The sequence below is a fragment of the Sapajus apella genome, unplaced genomic scaffold (genome assembly GCF_009761245.1).
Source record: "Sapajus apella isolate SASKATOON/1434 unplaced genomic scaffold, GSC_monkey_1.0 scaffold37, whole genome shotgun sequence".
NCBI lineage: Eukaryota > Metazoa > Chordata > Mammalia > Primates > Cebidae > Sapajus > Sapajus apella.
In genome coordinates, this window is record NW_022436977.1 from 2,632,673 (window position 1) to 2,654,182 (window position 21,510).

Sequence of the window (21,510 nt, forward strand, 5' to 3'; positions counted from 1 at the left end):
CAGGGACCCTCTTCAGGAGGCAGTCTGTCCCTTAGCAGAGCTTGAGCACTGCACTGGGAGCTCTGCTGCTCTCTTCAGAGCCAGCAGGCAGGAACGTTTAAGTCTGCTGAAGCTGCACCACAGCTGTGCCTTCCCCCAGGTGCTCTGTCCCAAGGAGATGGGAGTTTGATCTGTAAGCCCCTGACTGGGGCTGCCACGTTTCTTTCAGGGATGCCCTGCACAGAGAGGAGGAATCTAGAGGGGCAGTCTGGCTATAGCGGTTTTGTGGTGCTCTGGTGGGCTCTGCCCAGTTTGAACTTCCTGGCAGCTTTGTTTGCCCTGTGAGGCTTACTACTCAAGCCTCAGTAACGGTGGATGTCCTTCCCCCCACCAAGCTTGAGCATCTCACGTTGACTTCAGACTGCTGTGCTGGCAGTGAGAATTTCAAGCCAGTGGATCTTAGCTTGCTGGGCTCTCTGGGGTGGGATCCACTGAGCTAGACCCCTTGGCTCCCTGGCTTCAGCCCCCTTTCCAGGGGAGTGAATGGTTCTGTCTCGCTGGTGTTCCAGGCGCCACTATGGTATGAAACAAAGCTCCTGCAGCTAGTTCAGTGTCTACCCCAAAAGGTCACTGAGTTTTGTGCTTGTAACCCAGGGCCCTGGTGGCATAGGCACCCAAGGGAATCTCCTGGTCTGCGGCTTGCAAAGACCACAGGAAAAGCATAGTATCTGGGATGGAGTGCACCGTTCCTCACGGCATAGTCCCCTGAGCTTCCCTTGGCTAGGGAGGGAGTTCCCTGACCCCTTGTGCTTCCTGGGTGAGGTGACACCCCACCCTGCTTCTGCTCATCCTCCATGGGCTGCACCTACTGTCTAACCAGTCCCAGTGAGCTAAGCTGGGTGCCTTAGTTGGAAATGCATAAATCACCTGCCACCTGCGTTGATCTTGCTGGGAGCTGCAGATCAGAGCTGTTCCTAATCGGCCATCTTGCCAGCTACCCGATTTTATTTTATTCAGTCTCTTCAGGAATATATTTACTGGGCAAAGCATAGATTTAGTGAACACCAGCTCAGAACTGCCCCAAGTAGTAAGAAGAATTTGCTTCTTAAAGTTAACCTTGAGCTCAAAAAGATTTTTTAAAAATTCCACTTGAAAATTCTTAGCATAAATGTCTCATTGTTCTGACCTACACGACCTATGGGTATAGGCCAGAATAATGGAACATTTGTTCAATAACCATAAAGAAAATGCCACAAAGCAAAGTGTCCATAAAACCACAGTAAGTCCTTATTTAATGTCATTAGGTTCTTGAAAACTGTGACTTCAAGCCAAATGACATATGATGGACGAAACCAATTTTTTTCCTCATCAGTGTTACAACGAAATCACATTGAACAAAATGACATTATTTGAAAACTTGCTGTCTGTTGCTTGTCTTAAAGTCCAAGTCTCCGAGAATCTATTGACAACCGTAGAGGAGGACTTGCTGTACAGGACTGCAATTCGCAGGAGGAGCCATCCTCACTGGATACTCGCTGGGCCTCTCACTCTTTATCAAAATCATTTATTAACTGTGTGGCCTTGGGCCTTGGGTGATGCCTCTGAGCTTCAGCCTCTGCATCTGTGAACAAGGGCCGGACAGACACAGGCATCAGAAAACGAGTCCACATCAGGTCTCGCTCCGAAATGCCAGTTTCTTCCCTGTGATGGTGGTAATGGGATATGGGGCAGTGACTATTGCTACCATTTCTGTGCTGTCATAAAAACACTTGTTAATGATTTTGACATGAAACAGTCTTTTAAGCTGGTGCCTTGAGCACGTGTTTCACCCTCAGCAAACTGGGGGAAAAGGCTTTGATTTGAAGGTTACCAGGCTTAGCTGGCGCACGTGGGAATGAGGACACCAGGGGGATGCCATGCTGACTGCATGAATGACCACTTTCAGACCACTTGGTGCCTCTGCTGCTGGACCCACAAACCTGTGGGAAACTCCTTGGGGGCTTCTTCAACCTACGCTTCGGGTCAGACTCCTGGAGGATCTGTACTGAAAACATACAGATGCTGGCGACCCAGCCCCGACAAGCTGCATTCGAGTCCTTGGGATGTGGTCACGCAGCCTGTCTGGAACCGAAGACCCTTTCACGATCTCCTGCCCAGGGCAGCCCAAATCACTTAGGGGCTCAAGCAACAGCCGATGTGCCTTCTGCCGCATTCCTTCCCTGTGCTGGAACTTTTTCATTTTATTCCAGCCTCATAAGCATTGCTTTTGTGCGTGGCAAGGGAGTAGTCCTGCAGCGAGTATTTCATGCAAGAATTTTGCTGATGAGGACAGAGGCTCAGGGGTGAGGAGGTTTGTTCAAGCTCGCACAGCTGGAAAGTGAGGACAGCAGGATCCAAAGTCAGTTTCAGCTCCAAAGCCTGTGGTCTTTCCACTGCCTGCAAATAAACCAGGCGCGCCTGGGCCTGCAGTCTGCAGTTCATGAGCCAATCCAGCCCACTGCTTATTTTTGCATGGGAGCCAGGGAGCCAAAAATAGCTTTTACGTTTTTAAAACGTTAAAAAAATAAATAAATAAAAACATGCACATTAAAAAAATGCAACAACAGAGGCTGTCTGTGGCCTGCTAAGCCTAAAATATTTACCAACTGGCCCTTTAAAGGAAAAACTTGGCAATTGCTGATTAAGACTGTGATATATGTACCCTTTGGAGCTCACCCTGTGACGGCTGGTGAGATGACACTGGGTCAGTGTGTCCATCCAAAGCTTCATTGTCAAAAACACAGCAGTTCTGGATCATTAAAATGACTTAGGTCTTCAAAGACTTTTCATAATCCTTGTTTTGCTGGCTCGGCCTAAAGCTGGCACATGTTCCTCTGGATGAGCTAGCATTTGCTAGAGCATCACAGAAAGCTGAGGACTTTGACATTTTACACCTGGCACATTGAGAGTTTCCCAGGCTGGGTGCAGTGGCTCACACCTATAATCCTGACACTTTGGGAGGCCAAGGCAGGCAAATAGCTTGAGCTAAGGAGTTTGAGACCAGCCTGTGCACCACGGCGAAACCCTGTCTTTACAAAAACACCAAAAATTAATCATGCATGGTGGTATATGCCTGTGGTCCCAGCTACTCCGGAGGCTGAGGTGGGAGGACCACCTGAGCCTGGGGAGGTTGATGCTGCAGTGAGCTGTGTTTGTGCCACTGCACTCCAGCCTGGGCAACAGAGATAGATCCTGTCTCCAAAAAAAAAAAAAAAAAAAAAAAGAGAAAGAAAGAAAAAAAGGGAAAAAAAAGGAGTTTTCCTTTAAGGGGTTAAGAGGCCTCCAAGGGCTAAGGCCAGTGCCTGGTTGTTCCTTCATATCGGAAGCTGGAAGGATCACGGACCCAGTCCTGTTGTATCCATTCTTGGCTGATCCCAGCAAACATTCTGTGAGGTTGATGAGAGAGAACTGTTCTCCCAATTGAAAAATGGAATCTTCTTTACAGAAACAAAGCTGTGACTCAGAGAGTATAGGGGTTTGCACAAGCACACAGAGTGGTGGCCCCCGGTTTGAACCTGGTGGCTGTTCTCATTCTAAATGTCGTGCTTCTCTAGGTTACAAGGCCACGGCTGGGCACTGGCTCCGTGCCTTGTGTTTAGAAAGAATACCCCACACTTATTTGGAGCTCCCCAACAGACCCTTTCAAGGTTTCTGCTGCTCTTTAGGAATAGAGTCCTTTGATCTATTTTCTATTGATTAGGATATTATATTACTCCAAGTAGATATTAAGTTATAAGAGATGCAACGGATTCCTGAATAGAAGTGCTGTGATTTTTTCTGATAGGATAGATTACAACCCCAAAGGTTATCATTTTGCTGCTTGATAGGATAATTAATTTCGTAAGTAATTTAGTAATCTTAATTGCAGTATTCTTTTTCTCAGTGATGAGCAATATTCTATATATTTTTAAATGATATCCTGTCATTCTGCTGGTTCTCTCATTCCTGAGTTAAATCTTTGACACATGCTCACTGTATATTTGTATGAGTCATGTTTTAAACTTTGGAAAAGTATCCTTTGACATCCTCATCATGCCTACAAAAATGGAAACCTCTGTGATCAAATCCACCAAGCTGCAGTGGTCAGCCTGGGGTCTGGAGTCCCCTCTCTGTGGATGATGTGTCAAGAGCTGACCTGAGGGGGTGGAAACCTTTGGATAGCGGCTAGGTTTAGCTCTTGGCTGCACCTGTAAAAGCTGTGTCATCTTGGCTGACTTGTAAGACATCTCTCAGTTCCACTTTCCTCAGCAATAAAATGGAGACAATACTCTGACTTGTTATATAAAAATGAAATAATGAATAATCATAGAAGACAGTGGTTGAGGATACAGATTCTGAGGCAGGCTGCCAGAATCTTGCTTCTTTTGCTTCTTGGCTCTGTTGTTTTCTAGCTGCACAGAATTTTCTAGTTGCACTTGATTTTATTGTGCTTCCATTTCCTCATCTAAAAAATGGGGTAGACCCTAGCTTGTAGGATTACAGGTGTCAATATTTAAAAAGCCCTTTGAACTGTAGTTGACTGGTGTATTGTAAGCACTTAGTTATCTGTGATGAGGAAAAGAATGATATTCATAAAACACCCAGTAGAGTATATCAGTTATTTTTTGAGAATAACTTAGAGTCATGGCAAAAGACCTGTTAATACATAAAAACAAAAAGTTTCCAAGAAGTAAAGAAATTTACCCAAGTTCACCAAGCCAGAACCAGAACCCAGGTCTCAGGCCTCCCAGCCTAGATTCTGTCCCCTGTGTAGAACTGCGGAGCTAGACACTGAAGTCAAAGGACAACCAGCCCTGCCACAGAGAGGCTGAGTCTCCTCCTTGCCAGACTCTTCTCTGTAGCTGTCAGTGATTCCCTGCCCAAGGAAATGTCTTCCCCCTGCTGTTTCTGTGCTTCTAAATCAACGCTTTTGTGGGCCCACAGGGAAAAGTCACAGCCTGAGCAACACACACCAGCTCAGGGATGGTGCCATTTAGTCTCAGGAGCAGAACAAAAGACCAGGGCTGTCCTGCGCCCTCCCCCACCTTCCAGTCGTGGGGGTCCTCGGCTCCACGCTCATGCCTCCAGTCAAAATAGTTAAAGATTCCCATCCTAAGTGATGACGAACAGGAAAAACAAACCCATCCCATACCACATACCCAAATACCAGACATTCCTCAGATGGTTTGCTGTGTAGGTGACTGGCCACAGACGTCTCTAGCTTCTCAGACAGCGGGGATGGACATGCGGGGTGGGGCACCTGTGTCCCAGCTGCTCTTCTCGGAGTGTAGAAACAGGACTGGGACCGCTGCTGTCTGCAATAAGTCCGCTATCCTTTTCCACACCTGTCAAGTAAGCCATATGCTGGAATCCAGGTGTTACCAACACCACAGTCTGGAGATGCAGCAAAAGCTAAACGTTGGTCGAAGACCTACTGCGAGTCTGGTACCAGGGTAGGGGCACAAGCGCTCTGTTAACTCTTGAAAGTGGACAAAATGGGGTTTTCATTGGTCACATTTTCAAAATTGCTTTCATGTAGGTATGAAGGAAAAGGGAATAAAATTTCACCGTGTGGCTAATATGTGGTCAAATGCTAGTTGGCCTTTTCCCATGTGACTGCTACCTGGTATTAGTTAGGATGCCTTCACTGCAAGCCCAACTCCGGCTGGCTTAAATGTGGCAGAGGTGTATTGGGAAGGTTAGGGACTGGGAAGCCTGGAAGAATTAGGTTAGACCAACTGATCAACACTGCCACCAAAGATCCAGAGTCTTTGATTGGCTTCATTCCACAATCCTTGTGGGAGGATGCTGGTCCTGCTTGTGGTCAGAAAGTGGCTTTTCCACTCACCACTGATAGGGAAGAGAGAGCCTGTTGTGGATATATGATGGACATTGTGCTTGACCTCACAACACCTACTCCCCTCTGCCTTGTGGAGTCCAGCAATATTTTAGGGGGCTTAGCCTCAGGTCAAGGATAACCCCGTTTTCATTGGTCACATTTTGAAGATTGCTTTCAGGTAGGTGTGAAGGGAAAGGGAGCAATTTTTTTTAACTAAAAGAATAGATTTTTATTAAGCACTATACATTTCTTTCCGTCAGCATTAACAGAACAACAGACCAATTTCCATCACAGAACAACTCTTGAGACATTTTCACTCCTTTCTGAAACTATTCCATTAACCCCTGCAGTTTCCCCAAAGGAGCATCCATTCAAACTTACTTGAACAAACTATGGAGCTTTTGTGGTGAGGTGGGCCAAAGAGGCAGGGAATTTGGGATCTGGGAGTGGGAAAGAGAAATACATATTATCTATTCAGTAAACACACGGTCAAGAGTGTGTTTCCTCTTAACTCCAGCAGACATTTTCGCTTAACTCCTTGGCTGGAATAAGGTTGTATGCCCATTCCGGAACTAATCACCCACAGGGGCAATGGTGGTACCCTTGACTTCAGGCTCCCCCCAAACATTGCTGGACTCCGCAAGGCAGAGGAGAAGAGATGTTGGGAAGTCAAGTACGTCTGTTATTTGTCCCCAACAGGCTTGAAAGCCAAGGCTTACTCAGAGCCACGTCTCTCTGACGTTCAAAGCCTGTCTGTTCTATTCGCTTCATCGTGCTACCTCATGAGGTAAGAAAACGGAAGGAAGGATTGGGGAGTTGAATTTCAAGTGCCCTTTTGAAGCCTGGAGCTGCAGGAGGAAACTCTGCTTCTTGAAGTACCCTTTCCCCCTCCACCTTCCCCTTCTTTTTCAGATGGTCTTCACATTCCACTGGCATTCAGACCAGGGTCACTGTTGGGTAGCGATCGGCTCACACCGTCCGAGGTCCTTTCAATATTTCGCTAACAGCTCCCTTTGGCCAGGCATGATGGCTCATGCCTGTAATCCCAGTACTTTGGGAGGCTGAGGTAGGTGGGTCACTTGAGGATAGGAGTTTGAGACTAGCCTGGGCAACATGGTGAAACCCTGTCTCTACTAAAATACAAAAATTAACTGGGTGTGGTGGTGGGTGCCTGTCATCCCAGCAGCTTGGGAGGCTGAGGCAGGAATTGCTTGAACCTGGGAGATGGAGGTTGCAATGAGCTGGGATCATGCCACTGCACTCCAGCCTGGGCAACAGAGCAAGACCCCATCTCAATAAACAAATAAACAACTCCCTTTGAGCTGGAGCCTGTCATCTGGATTTTGCTGGACAGTGGGGAGAATTACCAGGAGATGGCAGGATATTTAGGATCAAGTTGTATTTCCTTGCAGCTGTTTTAGGAAGGAAACCCTAGAAAAGTGATTTTCAGAGAAACTATTTTAGTCTTAAGCAATAGTGTTGCCCTGCGGGGTGGCAAGGCCACGGCGGAGGTGGGAGGAGGAAGAAGGTGGGTGGTAGCTGTTTGGGAACGGGCTTTTTCAGTCTGTTCAATCTCAAATCAGCCAGAGTCCAAGGCAGCTGACAGCAAGCAGGTGGTAAACACGAGTTACAAACTGCATGGTCGGAAGTTTTCACCCAGGCAATCAATCTTTATTAAATATCTCACATGTCCACGGCTTGGTTTTAGGTGCTAGGGAGGCTGCATGGGATCCCTGCCTGCTCCCTAGATGAGGCTGCTGCAGAGGCGGAATACTACCTGGTAACACTAGACTGAGTGTGTGGCATGCTAAGTGGGGACGGGAGACAGTAATTGCAATAGAATTTGGGAGCAGTGTTTCTGAAGGTGTGATCTTTAGAACATCTGTCCTTCAAAATATATGGAAATTTAAAACTGCTCCAAGGCCCTCCAAATTGGGCAGCCCCATCTGTTATACGTATGAGTATCTTAAAGCCACTAAGAAGTTTCAAAGAGACTTATTAAACTATTAACCTATTAACTGGGCAAGTTGGCTCACACCTGTAATCCAGCACTTTAGGAGGCTGAGGTGGATGGATCACCTGAGGTCGGCAGTTTGAGACCAGCCTGACCTGAAGGAGAAACCCACCTCTACTAAAACTACAAAATTAGCCAGGTGTGGAGGCACATGCCTATAATCCCAGCTACTTGAGAGGCTAAGGCAGGAGATTCCCTTGAACCCGGGAGACAGAGGTAGTGGTGAGCCGAGATCGCACCATTGTACTGCAGCCTCAGCAACAAGAGCAAAACTCTGTCTCAAAAATAAGACTGATAACCTATTTACCTTTCATAGCTTGATTTCTGATACTTATTTACCCATGAAATGCCTCCTTTTTTCTCTCCAGGAAAACAGGACTGCTGGATCTATGGGAGTCCCATGGAACCACACTGCCCCCTGTGGTCAGAACCACCTGGGATGCCGAACAGCGAGGACCGCAAACTTGGGTGCAGAGGGCTTTCCTCAACGCAACCCGGGAAGCTCCGTGACTGGCACACTTCCCTGTCAGGATCCATCGAATCAGCACATACAGGTGCCTCTAGGATGCAAACCAGAGAAGAGGGCTATGTGGCTTGCTGGCAGCCAAGCAAAATGCCCCGATCCATCAGGTGAGCTGCTGATGAGCTTGCAGGCGTGGAGAATGTGGCACTGAGGCAGGATGGTGGCCAGCCTGAAGGGTTTTCTGTGTCTTCCCAGCTTCCCCGGCCCCTCCTTCCTTTGGAATGCAGCCCTGATTCCAAGGAGTGCAGGCCCTGCCGGATAGCCTCTGTCCCTAGCTGTCCCTCTAGATTTAAGCCTTGCACAGTCCTCTCCCCGCATCCCTCCTTGCTGCCTGCATGCCTATACCCTCACTGTTCTCTCTGCCCTATTCAGTAGCCCCAGGCTGCTTCCCATCCTTTGAGAATCTACTCCAGCCCACCTCCTCCCCAGACCTACCTTCCTCAAGAGCCCTCCCTGAGGCTGGAGTCCTGCCGGCCTCCCTGACACTGGACAGTTTGCATTGCTCTCATTTCTCCTTGCAGGAGACTGGCTTCTCCAGGGTGGTCTGAGATCTTTGGAAGGAAGGACTGTGACTTGCCTTCTCTTTCTGTCTCCTCTCATGCCCATAGAGTCAGGGAGCTGAGAGGACACGAGCCCGTCTCTCCCCTGCAGCCTCTAAGCATCTCTCCCTTCCTGCTTTCCCCGAATGCTTCTGCAACACCGAGGTGCTGGGCACATGGCCTCCCTCTGGGCCCCTTCTCACCCTGGGCTACCCCAGGACTTGTTTGGACCCCATGTGGAACAGGTCAGCCTTCTGATAAGCCCAGAAAGCATTTTTCCAACATTTAGTTGTGAGCTTAAGGGAATTAAACTTCTCTTTCTGAAAATAAGCTGCAGATTCTCCTGAGAGACGTCTGAGTGTAGGGAGAACCCCGCAGGTGCTGCGGCAAGGGTCTGAAGCCTCAGCCTGTTCCCATATAAATATTAATTTAGAAAAGAATCAGAAATGTAGGCACATAGTTATTCCTTTATATAATCACATATAATCTTACAGTTACTTATAACCATAAAGATACATACTCAGTGTAACTTTTACTACTGACTGTCAGGTTATGAGGCATGGAACTGAGGTGACATTGTGAACAAAGTGATCCTAAGGCAAGACACTGTAAGCCCTCTGTCACACCCACATGAAGTCTGCCTGGGCTGTGCGGCAGCGCCAGCACTGTGAAAGCGCCCTCTGTTTAGCCAGCTAGGGAAGGAGATGTCCAGCATGGCCGAGATGCCTCCTTCCTGGAGAAGTCAGGAGAAAACTCCACTTCTCCAAGCTCTTGTGGCAAGGCCTGATGGCTGTCAGGGAGGCCCGCAGACATCCAGGGGCTTAACCGTCTCTGTGTGATGCTGTGCTTCGGTGGTCACATTCCATGTCTGCTCTCATGCCTGCGTCTGCACCTGGTTTCTCTTTTTCTTAAAAGATATGAATTAATAATAGTAACATAATCTTAGTGTCCTTGATATTTCTGACAAATATGCGAAGAGTGCTGACGCATTAGGTTTTCCCCTAGCCTCGGCTACTTGGAAGTCCTGGGCCCCCTACCTTGCAGACACGTGATTTACCTGACCCTGTCACTGACCACCATTACCTCACCCTGCCTTCCCTGCCCACTGCTCTGTACTCAATAAAAGAGTGTCCAGTCACCCGGGGCCACTGCAGGTCTCCGCATTTTGGTTGGCAGTGGACCCCCGAGCCCAAACTCTCTTTTCTCTCTCTCTGTGTCTATGTCTTTCATTTCTACAGTTTCTGGTCTCCGCACCAGCAGGGAGGGGCTCACAGAACCCTATAGGGCTCCAAGCAGGCAGGAGACTCCGAATATGTCCCAAAGAGCTCAGGCCCTGTTACTGTCCCTCCTAGGTGCCAGCCCACACGGGCGGGCTTTTCCGCCCACCACCCCCAGGTCAGCCTGGCCATAGAGGGTCTGGGCTGGGGCTTCTCACCTTGGAGAATTCAGGCAGCAAAACTCCTGCCATTATGCTCTGCTTGGGGTGGAGAGTGTTCAAATAAAAGTGCCTGGTGGAATGTCTCAGAGCCATACAGCTACCTGTGAACACGGTTATTTTAAACCCAGAATAGAGCTGTGGTCTGAAAGATAAAAGACCCCAAAGCAGGGTTTTGGAGACACTCGATGGGAATAAAGTAAAGCAAGGCTCTTTGTAGCTGCATGTTACAGAACAAGCTCAGCAGCACGGGCTCACTCAGCAGCCCTGGAACGTCCTCTTCCCCCGCGCAGACATGTGCAGACTTGGCCTCTCCTGCAGCCCCTGCCAGCCCCTATGTGCTCTGTCCCTACTCGCCCAGGGGCCCCCACCACATCCCAGGCTCTGCCGCATGCACACAGTCCCCTCTGTCCCCAGCTCCCTCCCCCTGTGTCTGCCTGCTTAATTTCTATCCCACTGGCCAGGCTCGGACTGAGGTTCTCCCTAGGCTGTTTAAAAAAAAAAAAAAGAGCTTTGGAAACAAACTGGAATTTCAGTCTTGTCTTTGCCACTCACAAGGTGGGTGATCTTAACATAGTGGTTGGGAGATCCCAGTTCTGCTGGCTGCGTGGCCTTGAGCAAGTTACCTAGCCTCTCTGTGCCTCAACCTTGCTGTCTGTAAAATGGAGATAAGAGCACCCATGAGCTGTACTGGGTATAGTTGTGAAGATTAAGTAAAGGAGATAAAGGTGAGTGCCTGGCACATCGTAGGTGTAGGGGAGGTGTTAGCTATCTCAGTGATGGAACACCGCTCCCCCATCCTACCTCCGGCAGCAGCCCCTCCTATTACAGCATCTCCCATCGGGCAGCTCTGGCCCAGGTCACAGTCTGCTTCCTGCTCTGGATTTTTTACCTTGGAACTGAATTCATCCTCCAGTTGCTGTTTTGTTAGTGCATCTCTTGTTTCCATCATGAATTGTCCCTGGACAGAGTCTCCTGATCTCCTGCAGTGATTCATCTGATAACTGGATGTGAAGTGCTCTCCCTGACACAAGGCCCCTCATGGTGCTCCTGGCTGCCCTCCTCTCCAGCCTTACCGAATTGTTCACCTACTTAAACAATTGCCTCTTCAGAGACCCCGGTCTATGTAAGTGCAGTCTCTGTGGCCTGGTACCACCCCCACCCCTTCTCTGCCTGGGGAACTCCTGTTCATTAGGAGTTGGGCCAAATGTCCTCCTCTTGGAAATCCTTCCCAGCCTCAGGGCACTGCCCTAGGTCAACGATTGCCCTCTCTGGACTGTGACCACCTCCAGGAAGTAGGCTTGCGTCTCCAGGGTCCTATACACAGCAGGAGCCGGGGCACTTCTAAGGTAAGGTCTTTGTTGATGGGTCAGTCTGATTGAGTTGTGTGTGCAAGGGATCTGAATTCCTGCAGACATGACCACTTCCTGCGTGAGTCTCGGTTTGCCGCTCTGCAAAATGGCCATACCACCTTCCCACAGCTGCCGAGGGCTGGGCTCCGAGTGTCCAGCAGCATCGAGCTGTCACCCAGGAGACTCAGTGAGTCCCCTCACCCCTTCCTGATCTGCTCAGGCTTACTGCCTTCGTTTTGGGTGTCGTCAGCCCCAACCTCATTTTTGTTGTTCTTGTTAAGTAAAGGTATAAAAACCTTCATTATTAACTGGCTTAGAGATCCTAAATCATCCTTTTAAGGGTGAAAAAAAAATTCTTATTGGTTGTTAGACACACCAATGACTCTCTTGGTTGCTATGGTGATTCTCTGACACCCCCTCTTGCAGATTAAAAATGCCTCACATTTCTAAGTCTGGCTGCCCCCAACAGTGACTTCTGGCCCAGCAATTCCCACCCCAAAGCAGGAAGGGGGGCCTGGCAGTTTCTCGGGGTTGCAGCTGTGGCCTCAGCTGTCAGAATTGAATCTGACTTTCCTGTGTCAGGGCCTGGGTCATGTATGGAGATGACCCCATATGCACTTCCCTACTTAGCTGTGCAGTTTTGACAGAGGTGGTATACAAAGCCAAAAAGCCCCCGAGCTACTTGTCCAGGACGCCTGCTCCTTTCAGAGGAAAATAACTGTCTTCCCACTCAAGGCCGATTTCTCCAAATTAACTCTTATGTCGGCAAAACTGCATGAACTTCACTGGCACCCTATGGCTTCGCATCTGTCACTCACTCACACGCATGTGCTCTCTCTCCCTACATACTGTGGTAACTATCTTGTCCTCAAGGTGGAATTTTACTCTCATAAGGATGGACTCTATCCCCTTCTTTTCCACCTTCCTCCCGTTCCCATGAGTCCTCCACACAGGTTCGTTTCTTTAAAGGTTTATTTCTGGCGAATAAAAAAAAAATAACTTATGTGGTTAGATAAATTAATGTATGTGAATAGACATGACACAGGCAGAGATGGGAGTTCCTGTTTTCTTCTGGATCTTGCAGGCTGGTGAGAGGCAGCTGAATGAGACCGAGCCTCATGTTTTGTGGGATGAAGAGATGCTGACACAGTGACTCAGGTACATTGATGCTCCCTGGAGGGCTGGGAGGTGGGCTCAGAGGAAGGCCGAATCCGGACCTCTTTTATTGAAAAGAAATAACTCTTTAATGTAGCATTTAAAAAAATCAATCAGCCGAAGCTCTGCACACACTCATCCGTAATGATCATAAACATAACATACCAAGCACAGGCTCAGAAATATAGAGCAGTAGCCTCAGGACATTTTCAACATGGTACTTGGGGACGCCTTTGGGAGAGATACCTTCCCCAGCAGAGGTCGCCTCTGGAGGCCAGCACTGTGGCGAGATGGGACCGGAGCCACTACTAGCATAGCTATTAAGATCTTTGGCTTTCTGAACTCTGTCTGGGGACCACTGCCCTTTAGCCTGAGGTGAACGTCTCCAAATTTCTAGCAGCCAGCCCCTTGGTCAACAGATGGTACCTTTCCTCCAGGAATCTGAGAATGGAGGATGCGTACAGTCTGTGCTGGGGTCTTTAGGCCAGAATCCCAGAGGCCTTTCCAGAGCCCTGAACCTCAGGGCTGAGAGAGAAGATTCTGGGGACCACCTGCCAGGGAGGAACCCAAACCTCCTCAGGGAGAGACCTGCCAGTTCCCCAGGAGCAGAGACCATGGCTTGCTCACCACTTTTCCCTGTTTCTGGTTCCTTCAGGAGGTTTTGGCCTTGGGGTCACTTTGGAGGTAAGGTTTACTCTCTTAGGCTGTGGTGAATTTTGGTTACGATTTTTTGATAAACTAGGAACAGGCTTTAGTTGCCTGTAAACGCATTAAGCCAGAAAGCAAGCAGGTGAGACTCAGGAGCAGCTCAAAAGGTTTTCCCTGATGAAAGTATGTGCCGGCAAGGCTACAGGCAGCTCACTTCTTAAGGCCCAGGCATAGACTGCAGGCTGGGCAGCTGCCTCAGCAGCCAAGCTGGAGGCGCCGCAGTGAGACTGTAGGGCCCATCAGGAATCAAGGTGTCTGCCTACGTAGGAGGCCAGGGCCAGAGCTGGCTGGACACTGGCAAAGTTTAAATAAGTGCTATTCATTTAACCAAACATGACCTTAGCATCTGTATCTAAAAGACTTCTGAAAGGCAGAACCAAGTAAAATCCAAATTTCCAAATCACTAGGCCATTCTGAAATCAAGTTCAGGTTCCCCTCTTGGCCATCAGAAACAGCAATTTCTGGCGGATAAAAGATTAGCCCAATGATTCAAAGCCCAGTTCGTTGCCCTCAAGGAGTAGAGGAGTGTGAAGAGAGACACATAGCAACACACCTGCTCCCGCTTCACACAGAGATAGACTTCTGTGCTCCAGACCTGGGATCACTGTTACCCTGACACCACCCTCTACTTAGATGCTCTGAAAGTTCACACTCCCAGTTGAACTCATGCCTGTGTTATTTTCCTTTGAAGAACGAGGACACGCGGTAGTGCCTATTAAATAATGTCCAAAGCTTTGTCCTTCAACCATCTTATGAAATGAGAAGCCACCATGCCAGCCACGAGGCTGTTCACATACACATAAACAGGGTGGGTGAGGAAGGGACAGATGAGAAACCGGAACCACACCAGATGATAACTGAGAACCAGACTCCCCAAAGCTCCTAGGACTGGACAACTCCAGAAAGAGAGTCTTTATATAGCTGCTACAAAAAGAAACTTTCTTCAGTGGCTGTTAAGAGTTGTAAAGGACAGGCCTTTCCATTTGGTTTGTCTCCAGAGGTTTTTCTGGTATCAAAAGCAGTAAAGGTTTTAAGCAACTCTGAGGCAGGGTGGAAGAACTCACTGCCTGCTCCTGCCTCAGTCCTGGGATTCCAGGATGTGACAGGGACAGATGGAAGAGGGACAGCTGTCCGGGGCACAGCAGAGGAACAGAGGGTGGAGTGGGCTGGGCCACAGAGGGGTTCCCAGAGTCCTGTTACAGGAGGCCATGAACACATCGTGACCCTGAGCATTGGGGTCTGAATCCTGAGTACCTCTGGAAGCACCTGTGCCCCTCCTGTGTGTCCCGCCAGGGTAGTCGTGAGGTGCTGGAGCAGCCCTACTCAAAGAGGGCAAGCTGAGGGCATGCCGGCTTTTCCTCAAGATGCTCGGGCTCCAGCAGCTCCCCTCCTCTTCAGAACTGGTGTCCACACACTCAGGGCCCTACAGACTCACTTGCTTTTCCTTTTCAAAAAAAAATTCCAGTATGTGCAGCACTTAACAAATATCTTAGGAATATGGGAAGCTGTCAAAAGTTTAATTATATGTTTTTAAACCATGACATGGGCTAGGATCGAAAGATCATCAAGCAAGCTCGAAGGGTGACATCTTTGGAGGACCAAAGGAGCAACGTTCCCCCCTCGGTGGGACATCGAAACGACAGCGTGGATGGAGTACGAGACATGATGGCATACGAAGGGTGAGTGCCTTTAACGTTACCAGCTTTGAAAATCATGTACTTCCATTCACTTTTATCTCCCACACTATGACTTTTTTCAAACATTCTTGCTACCTGGCGTTAGACTCTGTCCCACAAACCATTCATCTTTCATGCACTGCCTTGGCTAACGGCTCAGATTAAGGGTAAATTCAAGGTCCTCAGGTGCCCTTCCCATGGGAGGACTCTGAAAAGGGGAAAGAAGAGGGGCAAAATATGCAATGCTGGGAGTGTGGCATCCAGAAGATGGACTCTGAAAAAATCTTGTATCTTCACTTTTGCGATAATAAGTAAAACTATCTTGTTAAAGGTTCACATTGATTTTGGGATGCATTTAGATTTTACAGATATTAAGACCGAGGGAAAAAAGGCATCTTGGGTTGGAGGACAGGGGACAGGTTTGTAAGCAGATACCTTCCAATCTGGACTTGTGACCACTCTGAAGGCATAAAACCAGTGTGGGACCTAAAGATGAGTCACTGAGGAAGCTCTTATTTAGCAGAGTCCCCACCCTGGACACCGAGGAGATGGGCGTTGCACTGTCAGCTGGGAGACGGGGGTTTGTGTGGATGAATCTGTACGAACTGAAACAGCGTCTGCAGAGTACGGAGCCCACATACTTTATTACAGCCCCTGCTCACCATGCCCTGACGGCCTCCCACAACTCTGCCCTTTGGACTATGGAGGAAAAAAAAATCATCGTTCAATTGTCTGGGCCACAAGATAAAGATGGTTCTAGGGTGTACAAGGAGCTTACACTCACGGAGGCAAGAAAGCGTGCAAACAGGAGCAGGAGTTTTTTGCCCCCGGGTGAGCCAGTGCTCAAGACACGGAAGGAGGACCTGAGTCACCCTCCCAGAGTCCACATGGGTTTGTGTTTCTGGCTTTTATTGACCGTGTCCAACTCCAGCTTCCGTCTCCTTCTGAGAGGAAGAAGAATATTCTATGACATCAATGATTGCCTCTGAACCATTATTTTTTTTCCCTGTTATGGTATCACAAAGAGGTCCAGGAGCAGGCCTAAAAGAAGGACCAACAACAGCAAAAGTGTCTGAGAATGACGTAATACTGACTTTTCTTCATTGGTAACAGTCCACGAAACATGCACCCCTCTCTCCTGAGACACAGTGAGGCATGAGGGGACGCGGCGGAGGAGCTGTGGGTAGGACATTGTACCGTGTGACATCACGATCATGCAGCTGGTGCCGATGGGACAGATGTGAGAACAAGCACGCAGGGCCCCAGGTTCGTCCCGGGGAAGGTGGGCGGTTTCCAGGTGAGTGCCCAGCGTCTCAAGAGCACTGTCTGTCCAGTTCAGGCAGGGCCATCCCCTGGGGCTCGCCATCTTGGCTTGCACCCTAGCCCTCATCTTCCCTCAGCTCAGTAGGTAAAAACTTATACTGCTGCTGGCGGATCTGGGCGAGTTTTTTCCTTGCTTCTTCCAGTTCTCGCTCTTTCTTTAGCATTTCTTCCTGGGCGGCGATGATCTAGAAAGAAAGCAATAAGCTGGATGGACCTAACGCTTTCTAGAAAACCCTCCCACCCCACTGCTCACGGCAGTTATCAAGGCTCCTGCCACCGTGAGGCACAGCAGGACGTCAGGAACAGCCTTCTTGGCTCTGGAGACCAGCCTCTGTCACTGTTTGGGTTTTGAGACTAATGACCCAGCTGAGCCATGAAAACAAGCCTGTGATTTAACAGCAAACCTCTACTGCAGCCCTACTATGTCCCAGGCTCTGGTGTGAACACATTACATGGATGGTCCCTTCACTGAAGTGGCTGCCCTGGGAAGCATGCCCTGTTGTCAGTCTTGTCTTTCCAGTAAGAAATCTGAAGCTGAGAGATGGAGGTCCACTTCTCTGGAATCACCCAGCTAGTGGAGGAGGACCTGGTCCAGATATGGGAAAGCTAAAGCTGAGCCCTGACCCACCAGAGGGCCCTCAAATGCTTATTTCATGCTTTGAAGGTGTGATCTGAGGAAGACTTGCTTATAGGTACTGTGTGAAAAGGGTAAGCTGTGTTCAAAAAAGCCAAGTCAGTTCCTTTTCTGGCTTTTCAGAGCCTTTACCAGGGTGGGGTTATTGAGTGCAGTTCTCTCCAGCCTTATTGCTCAGAGATCCTTCATTGTGAAACTTCTCATGGCATTAGTGCATGGAGAAACACATTCTGGTAAAAACACCTGCAGTGCACAGACAAACACAGGGCGTGGTTCAGGAAGAGCTAAGGCAGGTATGAGGAATGAGTAACTTCAGCACTCCTGGAACGGATAAATACAACAGTCTCCTACGATGGATTTACACGACGGACACATCAAAAAGTACAAGCCTGACTTCCTGGAGCTTTCTCCTTACTCCCATGCATGAGAATGCAATCCTGCCCAAGTCTGAATCCTACCTGCTTGTATAAAAGCTCTGGGAGAATATTATTACCGTCCTCCATTTTTGTTCTTCCTCTTTTCTATGATAGAATCCTTGATTTTTATCTAGGCCAATAGTACTCAAAAAAAGAATACTACATTGCCCAGCCTCCCGTGCAGCTGGGTTGGCCATGTGACTAAGTACTGACTAATGGTATGTGAGAGGAAGTAACGCCTGCAGCTCAGGGTCATGGCCTCCCTCCTTTCCCTCTTCCTGCCAGATAGAAAGCTGAGGTGGGCTACTGAGCCCATGTGGACCAAGTGGCCAAGGGTCACATCTCCAGGGTGGTAAAAGAACAAGGCAGATGGATCTGGTCCTCAGAGAGGAAGGAAATACCACACCATCTCTGCTACATGAGGAAGAAATAAACTTTCATTGTGAAGTCAGTGTTCTTTTGCCTCGCTGTTAGGACCCAACAACTGTCTCAGGAAGTAAACATTGTTCTTGATTTAATCACAAACCTGAGCAATGCCCCCCACAAACTTGGTTTTCACTACAACATCGTCATCATCAGCTTTGCCAAAGGCTGCCTTCTGGGCTGCACGGACAAGATTGTCTGAGGCTCTTTTCACAGCATTTCCTGCCGCCTGGAGAGTGAACAAAACGCACATTATCTCATTAGCAACAGCCATTTGGGCCTGGCAAGGACAGACATGAAGGTACAGTTTGTGAGACTGCAAGTCAATTTATTAACCAATTATAACAAGTTCTCTAGCCAGCAAGTACCCATCTGTCTGTCCATCCATCCATGGATTCTACCAACACTGGCACCTACCTAATCACTCACAGATGAATGAGACAAAGTGCCTGGCCCCCAGGGAACATGCATTTTTGAGAAGAATTACAATTATGTTAAGTATTTAATAAATGATCCCAGTCATGTGATATATGTGTTAACAGAAGCCTGCCTCGGTTCTGCCTACTGGGTCTGGAAAACCGCCTCCCCGGCCTCCATCTGATTAAGCATATACTTGAGGACTTGGCTCAGACATCGCTTTTGCCTGCCTGCCTTAGCTCTACCACACCCTACCCCTCTGGGTGCCTGGACTGTGCTGTGCCAGATTCTTTGCACACTTGAGGCTGGCTGTCCCCTCCTGGACAGTCAGCAATTTGAGAGCAGGGGCAGTGACTGGAGTCCCTGCATCCGTAGGAGTGGCACTGTGGCTGTCCACGGTTGGTGCTCACGGAGGCTTTTTGAAGGAATGAAGGGCTAACCGTGTGGAAGGGTTGGGGGCGTCACAGTAACTAGGGCTTTTTGCATTTACTTTTAGGGTCTCAGCTGGGCTTTCCACCACCGACTCTAAAATGGAGCAATGAACCGCTAGAGACAGGTACAGAAGAGCCTTTCAGTCTTCCTTTGATCTTCCTTAAGGGCTGTTGCCTGTATTGGCTTATTCTTAATGCTCATGAAGTATGTCCCCAGAGATGTGTTCTCCACCAGCTTAGGTTTGGAATTTTCTTCTCAAGGTTGTTAAGGTTTTATTAAACCTCTTGTATTTTTGTCCAGCCCCGACTCAAGCTTGTGCTTGAGGGTTTGCCAACAGAAAGTTGGGAGTTCTTTAACTGCCCCATCTGCTCTGTAAGCTAAAGTGACCAATGCAAACTATGAAGGCTTGCATAGGATTGGAAGGGAATCAATACTTGACAAGTAATCACAGTGTGCTTAGTCGCTAAAGGGTTTATGAGGTCAGAAATCTTTAGCCCACTTTTCTGATGTGAAACCGAGGTAAGAAACCTGGCCAAGATTTTGCTAGCCAAGTTTTATAGCTGGGATCTGCACATAGGTCCATCTAGCCCCAGCGAACTCCTGAGACATTTATAAGGAGCTCAAATATGACACTGCAGCATCCAGTTAAATCGGTAAAGATGGGAACAAGAGTGACGCTACGTTCCACCTGTGTAAATCCTTAGGACGTCAACAAGCACTTACATATCCATTCTCCTATTCAACCCTTTTAAGAATCAGCATGGATATCTCTATCAGCATTTTACAGGTAAAGCCACTAAGACCTGAAAAGTTTTGAGTGATTGATTTATAGAAGATGATGGACCTAATAAATGGCAGAAGCAGAACTTGAACCCAGGTGTCTCTTAACTCTGAAGTTTTCCTCAGAAGTGTCCCCCAGACCCAGAAATCACATGTTCATAAACACACAGCTCCTCAGTTTTTCTCTGGGTTTATCCCAGGCATCATATAAAGATGAGGGCGGTGGGTCAGAGAGGGACTCGTGAGGGCCAAACACCAGAACCGCACTTTAGGCCTTTCACAATACAAGAGCTCTGAGCTTTGGTAGAATTGTTCCAACATTTCTGCCATTTATGATTTGCTTCATGACTGATGTGAACGTACTTTTAGCAATATAGACAATCTGCATTTTAACACTTACGATAAAAAATTTCAATAATCAGAAACAAAATGTCCAAAGTATAGGGAAATTCTGGCACAATCAGTTGATGTAATATCATGCAATCATTAAAAATGAGACTCATGAAGAATGAGCCAGCTAGCTTTGCATAGAGAAGTTAATGAAGCCTTATCCTCAAGGAAAACTACATATGATAAAATGTTACGTGAAAGAAAGCAGAATGTATCTTGCCATGATTACAACTGGACAAAATTATTTTATATGTGAATAAAAACGAATAGAAACAATGATAACATTTGATATATGAAGATGTTGGGGCCATGCGATTTTTCTCATTTAAGCATTTCTTTTACTGTGTTTAAAATGTTTTTATAATTAATCAGCTCTGGGACGGACTTGACTGTCACCTTCGTAACATGTTCTCTGGGCTCTGGGAAACCTCAGCAACGGTCTCATATAATCGCAGTCCTTCTGCTCCCTTCTGTAGCAGACACTGACTGAAGGCCTCCTCTGAAGTAGGCACAGATGAAGGTGTGGGATCTGCATCTAGGAGGCTCACAGCTTGCTCAGAGCCCGACCTGCACTGGTAGGTACCATGTGATGGGAACCTGACTGGTCTGGTGAGGGGCTCTCAAAGGACAGAGTGGGGGGTAAACTGCCCAAGCCCTGGGAGTCAAGGAGGGCTTCCCAGAACAGGGGACTTTCAATCTGAGTCACAAAAGACAAGCAGGGGTTTGCTGGATTGGGCTGGTGGGGAGCAGGGCCCCAGGGCATGAGACCGGAAGGCACACGAAGAGAATGGTAGCTCGGTGGGGCAGCAGTGGCGGATGCATGAACGCACGAAGTAGAGGATGAGGCTGGAACGTGGATAGAACTGGCTGATGAAAGGCCTGGTGGGTCATGCCAAGGAAGTGAGGCTTGTCCCCTTTGGTGATACTTACCCGCTCCAACAGGAGTATTTTCCCACCAGCATCAGTGACCATTACCTGTAGCCGCCTCATGGCCTCTGAATCCTGGTCGGCCTTCACCTTGCAGGCCACCAGCAGCTGGGCCGTGGAAGCGGCGACCTGCTTGGCAGATGAGATGAGCTTCTCCTCACTGGCGTGTCCCTGAACGGAGGCATTGGCCGCCTCACAGAGACTGCTGGTTGCAGCCGCCACCATCCGGGCCTGGAGACAGTCAACAGAGAAGTGACCCAAGGCCCAAACCTCCCTCAGGGGACCCAAAAGGCAAACTGGAAGGAGAAGGCAACTCACAGCAGAAATCAGCCCCTGTGACCACTGTCCGTCGTCTGCAGCGTTGGCAGGGATGGAGCCCACCTGGAGAGCGGGGTGGAGAAATCGCCCATGAGGGCAGGCAGCCCCTGTGGCCTGCAGCTCTTCCTCCCACACCTTGCACCTCACTTGGTGCCTCCCGACACCAGCACAGGCCTGAGAATGGAGCAACTTTTCTCACGTGGGACTCAGGC

General features: G+C 48.6%; 1 protein-coding gene and 1 long non-coding RNA gene across 10 annotated transcripts in view; one reads left to right on the plus strand and one right to left on the minus strand.

Annotated features, from left to right (window-relative positions):
• The first annotated feature begins 11,082 nt into the window (after positions 1-11,082).
• LOC116564277 lies at positions 11,083-13,681 on the plus strand. The gene is made up of 2 exons (XR_004274824.1): positions 11,083-11,473; positions 11,602-13,681. It is a non-coding gene; the product is annotated as an uncharacterized LOC116564277 (long non-coding RNA).
• The window catches only part of TLN2 (talin 2), a 458,983-nt gene continuing 450,129 nt past the window's right edge, over positions 12,657-21,510 (minus strand). For 8 of the 9 annotated variants that reach the window (XM_032297261.1, XM_032297255.1, XM_032297258.1 and 5 more), the window contains 4 exons: positions 21,299-21,361; positions 20,984-21,211; positions 18,138-18,263; positions 12,657-16,746 (listed from right to left, as the gene is read on the minus strand). In XM_032297261.1, coding sequence (XP_032153152.1) covers positions 16,618-16,746; positions 18,138-18,263; positions 20,984-21,211; positions 21,299-21,361 — 546 coding nt within the window. In that variant the 3' untranslated portion in view covers positions 12,657-16,617. The remainder of the gene's footprint in view (positions 16,747-18,137; positions 18,264-20,983; positions 21,212-21,298; positions 21,362-21,510) is intronic. The other variant, XM_032297262.1, reaches the window with a different exon arrangement.